The sequence below is a fragment of the Lipotes vexillifer genome, unplaced genomic scaffold, assembly GCF_000442215.2.
Source record: "Lipotes vexillifer unplaced genomic scaffold, Lipotes_vexillifer_v1.1 scaffold519, whole genome shotgun sequence".
NCBI lineage: Eukaryota > Metazoa > Chordata > Mammalia > Artiodactyla > Lipotidae > Lipotes > Lipotes vexillifer.
The window spans coordinates 2,256,443-2,264,385 of NW_006773945.1; the positions used below are offsets into that span (position 1 = coordinate 2,256,443).

The 7,943-nt window shown below is 38.1% G+C and overlaps 1 protein-coding gene across 1 annotated transcript in view; it reads right to left on the reverse strand.

Moving 5' to 3' along the window:
• PIK3C2A (phosphatidylinositol-4-phosphate 3-kinase catalytic subunit type 2 alpha) overlaps nucleotides 1-7,943 on the reverse strand; it is a 101,944-nt gene that overhangs the window by 65,808 nt on the left and 28,193 nt on the right. Inside the window, exon 2 of the mRNA XM_007448588.1 lies at nucleotides 5,544-6,680. Coding sequence (XP_007448650.1) covers nucleotides 5,544-6,614 — 1,071 coding nt within the window. The 5' untranslated portion in view covers nucleotides 6,615-6,680. The remainder of the gene's footprint in view (nucleotides 1-5,543; nucleotides 6,681-7,943) is intronic.

Sequence of the window (7,943 nt, forward strand, 5' to 3'; positions counted from 1 at the left end):
TCCGGGAAAATCCCACATGCCGCGGAGCGGCTGGGCCCATGAGCCATGGCCGCTGAGCCTGTGCATCTGGAGCCTGTGCTCCGCAACGGGAGAGGCCACAACAGTGAGAGGCCCGCGTACCACAAAAACAAAAACAAAAACAAAATCTAGCACAACGTACAACGTAATTTGCACAAAGCAACGCACTTAATGTATTGGAAAACTTAGAACATAACTATTTCACCTTTGTTTTACAAGAATACCATGATTTTCAGGTATTCTACTTCCTGAACTGCTTTGAGAACCTATGTCCCAAACATGAAACTTTAAAAGAAAAAAAGTCAACTTCCTCTTTTACAGGGCAACTTTCCAAACTTTAAATATTATTCCTGAAAGGATCTCAGAAATTATCTAGTCCAACTAACTTTATGTTATAGATGAAGATACTCAGATTCAGTGTGAATTAGCTCCAATTAATATTCTCTTCTTCAGGCAAAATATCTCCAATCTTTTCAACAGTTCCTTAAATAGCATAGCTTCTAGATCCTGAACACTGTAGTCTTCTCAAGACACACTCTAGTCTACCACTGGTAGACTAGAATGTGGTGCTCAAACATAATTATTACATGGGGTTTTAAAAGAGCAGAGGGGACTTCCCTGGTGGCACAGTGGTTAAGAATCCACCTGCCAATGCAGGGGACACGGGTTCGAGCCCTGGTCCGGGAAGATCCCACATGCCACGGAGCAACTAAGCCCATGTGCCACAACTACTGAGCCTGCACTCTAGAGCCCGCGAGCCACAACTACTGAGCCTGAGTGCCTAGAGCCCGTGCTCCGCAACAAAAGAAACCACCGCAATGAGAAGCCCGCGCACCACAATGAAGAGTAGCCCCCGCTAGCCGCAACTAGAGAAAGCCCGCGCACGGCAACGAAGACCCAACGCAGCTAAAAATAAATAAATAAATATATTAAAAAATAAAAATAAATAAAAGAGCAGAGTATAACAGAATGATCGACAATTACATACCTCCTCAGCCATGCCACAGTTAGACTCCTTTAAGGAGCCTAAGCCACCTCAATTCAGACACTGTGCCATTTAGTAAAGCTACTGATGTACATTGTAGTAATCTAGCTCCCATCTCTGACTGATCAGCTGATCAAGTCATGTTATTTTTGCTTACCTGGCTTTGACTCGTGTCTCTCGCAACCAATTTGATTACTCCTTGATCCTTCCCCCTGTACTTTAAACAAAATCTAAGAACATGTTTCTGCTAAAACTTGCCTAAAAGCCTAATTCCTAGAGTTTGAACAAGCAGTAATTCTCTGCAACTCCCATGTGATCTGATTTCCCAGATCTTGTTAGGGGAATTCTTTTCTATCTTTAGGAAACTACCTATCCTCATCAGTCCTGCAAGATGATTTCTGAAAGTACCCCAAATAGGGAAAATATCAAGATGGTACTGTGACAAATATTAAAAATGAGTAGGAAAAGATGTATGCAGAGAGACAATGAAAGGGATATAAATGAGTATCACAGCCCTGCCCCCACCAAAGGAAAGGGTGGAGAAAACATTGGTTGAACCAGAAGTGACCAGTCTAAACTATAGAGGGCAACAGGGAAAGGAAGCAAGTGTTTTGCAGCAAAAGCACTGGCAATCTATGCCACAGGTTTTAAGTTACAAAGAAACTGAAGAAGAAAATATTAATTGGAGATAAGTCACCCTCTGGATCTAAGTTTCTTCATTCATGAAATAAAGTTGGTTAGACTAGATAACTGTGGTTATCATCTTAAATATCTCTAAAATATGAGTTCATTTAACTAATTACAATACCATTATTACATGAAAAAATTAATAATTCCTTAACTTCTTCACATTTCAGTTTCTTCAACTGTGAAATAGGTATGGGTCACTCTGATCTCATAGGATTCTCAGGAACTCTCTACTGTCTCAGTGATTATAAAAAAAAGAGAGTTCAGTTTGAACATTTACAGCACAGATAAAAAGCATGTAGCTCTTAGGTTCTGAGTCCAGTCTTGGATCATTGATAGCAAGTAATTCTGGTAGACCCAGAAACCTCAACTTGTTTAAGATGATAACCAGAGTTCACCTGGAATGGTAATTTCAGCTCATCTGGAATAATCTATCTCCCTTAGTGAATAAATGAATTTCCACTGCTGGGAAAGTTAGAATTAGAGATACAGAGATAATGAAATAAACCAAAGTCATTTATAAATATTTTATTAAATTCAAGATAATCTATGTATTGTGGCTACAATGCATATATTGTAGAGGTGCAAATGCATACCCATGAAGGTATGATGCAAGGAGCAGGTGGATTATTTGAAAGTGACCTGGATGCTCACTCTGGGTTGCCTGGACAATCAGGGGCTCTGCCTTCTACCAATGGGAGGGCTGAGCCTAAACTCAGCTCCCTTTAGGACCAGAGGCTTCTTTTTCCCTGATAGCAGAGACTGCAACTTTCCCTAGCTCCTGAGATTTCCAGTTACTGGCAGCTGCCCTTCCCAAACTACTTCTGATACCCCTAATCCAGACTACATGGTGTCAAACACCATGCCCTCATGCTAAATCCATAAAAAGGAGATCCACAGTTAGAGAGGGATCTCTCTATTGGAACACTGACCCAAATGTGAATCCAGCAGTAACCTGGCCTGAGCAGGATGGGAGGATCAGGGGGACCAGCGTCTTCCTTTAAAAAAAAAAAAAAAAAAATGAGGTAAAGTTCATAGAACATAAAACCTGCCATATTAACCATTTAAAAATGTACAATTTGTTGGCTCACAGTACATTCATAATGGTATGTGGCCATCACCACTATGGTAAGAACACTGAAATGTTCTAATTCCAGAACACTTTCATCACCCACCCCAAAAAAGATCCCTGTACCCATTAAGCAACCATTCCCTATTCCCTCTTTCCTCCAACCCCCCCAACAAACACTAATCTGCTTTCTTTCTCTATGGATTTGCCTTTTCTGGACATATCATATAAATTGAATCATACATGTTTTTTTGTGTCTGGCTTCTTTCACTTACAATGTTTTCAAGGTTCATCCATGTTGCAGCATATATCAGGGCTTCATTCCTTTGTATGGGTGAATAGTATTCCATTGTACAGACATACCGCTTCTGCTTTTACCCATTCATCAGCTGATGGACATTTTGGGTTGTTTCACTTTTTGGCTATTATGAATAAAGCTATGAACAACCCAATTTTTAAAATGGGCAAATGACAAATAGGCATTTCTTCGAAAAAGATACAGAAGTGGCCAATAATCATATGAAAAGATACTCAACACCACTAGTCAACAGAGAAACCCAAATCAAAATCACAACGAGATATCACTTCACATCCATCAGGATGGCTATAATCCAAAAAACTGTCAAGTAACAAGTGTTGGCAAGCATGTGAAGAAACTGGAACTCTCATACATTGCTGGGGGGAATGTAAAATGATGCAGCCACTATGGAAAAGAGTTTGCTGGTTCCTCAAAAAGCTAAGCATAGAATAACCAGCAGCTCCACTACTAGGTATAAGCCCCCCGCCCACACTTCCTGATTTGGCTTAAAGTTTTCCCTTCTCCTTTCAAATACTTTAGGAAATGACTGCTATTTGTAAATACAAAGACAAAAATCATGACAAGATGACATAGAATATTAAGAGTAAATAATATGACATTAGAATAAATATTTATGATTCCAATTTAAACTGTGAAATTAACCTCTGACTTTTAAATTGAAAGGTGTTAAGAAATTCTGTTACTAAATTTGTAAACAGTACTGAAAAGCTTAAGAGACCTTAATAACAGGTATTTCTTAGTGGGGAGCTGTAGTCAAAATACATTTGGAAAACACTGCACTGGTTACGATTTTTCTGGGTTGATTGTGTTATCCAAAGAAATCCTCATCCTTTTTTCTTTTTTTTTTTTTTTTTTAAATTCTTTATTGGGGTATAATTGCTTTACAATGGTGTGTTAGTTTCTGCTTTATAACAGAATGAGTCAGTTATACATATACATATGTTCCCATTCATCCTTTTTTCTTAACCTTCTTAATATCTGCTTTTTTCTCCCAAGACATCTAAAATTGTTTTTATACATATGTTCATTCATCCTTTTTTCTTAACCTTCTTAATATCTGCTTTTTTCTCCCAAGACATCTAAAATTGTTTTTAAGAATCAACAATTCAACATAAACCCATCCAAATCATGCAAAATTTGCTTATCGTCCCCTAAATGCTAGTTGAATCTCAGTGCCTAAACAGTAGCCAAATGCGGATCTAATTAGCTGAATGATATGATTCACATTAAGGTAAGAATGAGGCTTAAACATTCCTAGAATCCACAGATACCATAAGAGCAAAATACAAATCTTCAGTGGTATACTATATATGGAAAGGAAAAGTCTAAACCCTGCTGCCTCTCTTCTAAGAGAAGACATCCTGTCCCAGGCACCCTTAACTAATTTTTCCAGACAGTAAGACTATATGAACTCAGCAACTATGCTATATAGACTAGTTCTTTTCTTCACTTATATCAATACAGGTGTTTAAAGAGAGTCCTTTAAATGGCTTTTCTCCCATCTCTCTGGGGCCTTCCTTCCTTCCTCCCTCCCTCCCTCACTTCCTTCCTTCCCTCCTCCCTCCCTCCCTTTCTTCTACTCATTCATTCATTCATGGTTTAAAAACAACAAAACAATATACATGAGAATTTCTATAATGGGGTTAAAACCCAAAATTCCTTATTTACCCTGAAAAATAAAGGCAATAAGGAAAAGAAAGTAGGACCACATATAATGAATGGACAAGGAGAGACAGATAAAAATTATTTTTAATGCCTATCAGTGAAAGGCAGATCCTTGATTATAGGTTTTCAAAATTCACAATCCTAGAAAAGATAATATTAATAATAAGCAATTTTTCAATCTGCCTGGGACTTCCCTGGTGGCGCAGTGGTTAAGAATCTGCCTGCCAATGCAGGGGACACGGGTTCGACCCCAGGTCTAGGAAGATCCCACATGCCACAGAGCAACTATGCCCACAAGCCACAACTACTGAATCCTCGCGCCACAACTACTGAAGCCCGCACGCCCTAGAGCCTGCGCACCACAACTACTTAGCCCATGCGCCGCAACTACTGAAGCCCGTGCACTCTAGGGCCCACGTGCCACAACTACTGAGCCCACACATTGCAACTACTGAAGCCTGAGTGCCTAGAGCCCATGCTCTGCAACAAGAGAAGCCACCACAATGAGAAGCCTGTGCACTGTGACAAAGAGTAGTCCCTGCTCACCACAACTAGAGAAAGCCCACATGCAGCAACAAAGACCCACCACAGCCAAAAATTTTTTTTAATTTTTAATTTAAAAAATTTTTTTCCATTTGCCTAAACACATTTAATCCTTTTCCACACAATCTAACATTCACAGTATACTTAAGAAAACAAGGTTCAACATAAAAAATATTTATTTTACCAAATAAATTATGTACACAAATATGAATTCTCTGTTACACTAAGTCTGAGAAGTGAGTAAGAAAAGACTATACCTGAGATATTTGGCCCTGGACTTTTGTAGGCTGAGTTGTTCGAATATTTAAAGACTGGCTTCTTGTTACTGTTGCCCCAGAAAGAGATTTTCCATTCACCTTTCTTTCAAGGTGACAACTTGCTGGTGATCTCTCTTCAAGAAGAACAGCATCCCAAGGATCGTCTGCTAGCAAACCTGGTATATTTTTCTCTTCTTCATGGTCCAATACCTCTACACTGTCCACCTTAGGCTTACTTAGAGGATCCAAGTCTAACCAGTCAAACTTACTGATATCTCCAGACTTTGGAGATACCTGGAGATTGGTGATAGTAGCTTTTGAATTTATCTCCAAATCAGTCCTTGCTTTTCCATTTTTTAAAAATTCTGATGTACTAGCTATTTTGTCAAACAGCTTTGCCATGTCAGGACTGACTAGTGGACGATAGATAGGTAAGCTTCCTTGGGGATGAAAGGGTGTGGTGGGTGTCAAAGGATATGAAAAATATGGAGACTGTCCTGGAAGTCTTAAATATATAGGTTCTGTGGATGGAAAAGTAGGCATTCTTGGATTGAAGCCATTTTGGAATACAGTCTGTTTACTACCGTAAGTTGACTGGTAAACAGAAGGTAAAGAGTAACTGGAAGGCCCAGATAATCCAGGTGGCCACTGTCCTCTCTGAATAGCAGGTCTAAGATACAGCTGTGCTGAAAATGAAGGGCTCAGAACAGGAGTAACTGGCAATACAGGTGTTTTTCTAGTCTCGAAACTGTCATCCAGCAATAGTTTCTCAAGTTCAGCTTGGGTAAGCTTTTCTACATCAATATCTACTGCTCTTTTTTGGGTATCTGATTCAGGAAACACCATGAGATCATAATCCTGTTTGCTATAAACTTGTGCTTTTTGTCTGGTGCTGCTTGACCACTCATAGCCTCTCTGGTTATCGGTCACCCGTCTATCCTTTTGCAGTTTTGCTAAAGCCTCTGCTTCCATCTGTAATGCTTCTTCTTTGCCCACATCTTTTGTTCTTGTTGGTTCCAGATGTGAAGATGAACATTGCTTAAACCCATTGTTGTTGGATATCTGAGCCATGTCCACTTAAAAGACCAAACCTTCTCCAATCTATTTTTTTTCTTGTAGCTTCCAAAATAGCAAGACCTGCACGTAAAAATAAATATAACACTCGATTAGATTTCTAAAACACGAATTTGTTTTGTTTGTAACCTACCACATATGATTTAGGATTTAATGCCACTTACAAACATACCACGAAATGAAATGAAATAGGGAAAATCTTGGTGAAGGAACACTTTTAAAACACCTTATACACTGTTGGGTTAAGAGAAATGTTTAGACATACATGACTTTATTCCATTCCCTGACCTAACAGGAAAGCTAACACAGTAAATGAACTCAAGAAGCTGTCACTTCAGTTGTCACACTGGCTGCCATTAACCAGTTGCACTTCTGGCAGAATTCTTGGCATAAAATGGCTTAAGTGTTAGTCACAAATTTTCAAGAGTTCAGACACGGTTTACTGTTATGCAAACAGCAAGTCAAAATGGTTTCAATCTTTTACTATTTGTAAAATTGCTCAAAAGCCAATTAGCAATAAAAGTATTCAACACCTAGTAAATAAAATCAAGTAACTATTATTTTATCAAATCATCATATAAAAAATTAAGGGCTTATAATATTCTAGAAATTTTAAAAATAGATTAGAATAATATGATAAGTGTTAAGGCTATAAGAAACTGTAATACTCCACTCAAAGGTTAAATTATGGCTGAATCTGTCACACAGTTCTGATCACACTTCTATTCTAATTATCTGCAGTTAAATCAATAGTTATGATACTAAAATTTCTCCTTTTCCATTTGCTAAAGTATCTATTCATAAACTAGAAGATAGTTCAGTAAACTTTCTCATGATCAGTTAATAAACATTTATACCCCTCTATTTAAAATAAACACTTAATTCAGATCAAGACTACCCTATGAAGCAAAATGACCAATTAAAGGGTTAGTTATCTACTGTGCAACAGAGAGCATATTTCCTGCTTCTAATCAATATGATACAGGGATTAAATGTGGGTTCTGGAGTCACATCACCTTTATTTATGATGCTGTAAGGCCTTGGGCAAGTGATAACTTTTCCACATGCCTAGTTCCCTAACTTTTAAAATATGAAAAAGTATCTATTTCCTAAATTACAAAGGATTAAAAATGAAACAATGCAACTAAAAGTGTCTATCATTGGCCTTAAGCATAGCATTAAATAAATGGCATCTACTGTTAATCTGATTTGAGATACACCTAGTTTGAATATAAAGCAAGAGAGCTCCTGTTTACATCCTTTTTCTAGTACAGTGCTTATCTACAATATGTGCTAAATAAATGCTTAATGAAAGTATGTAGGGAA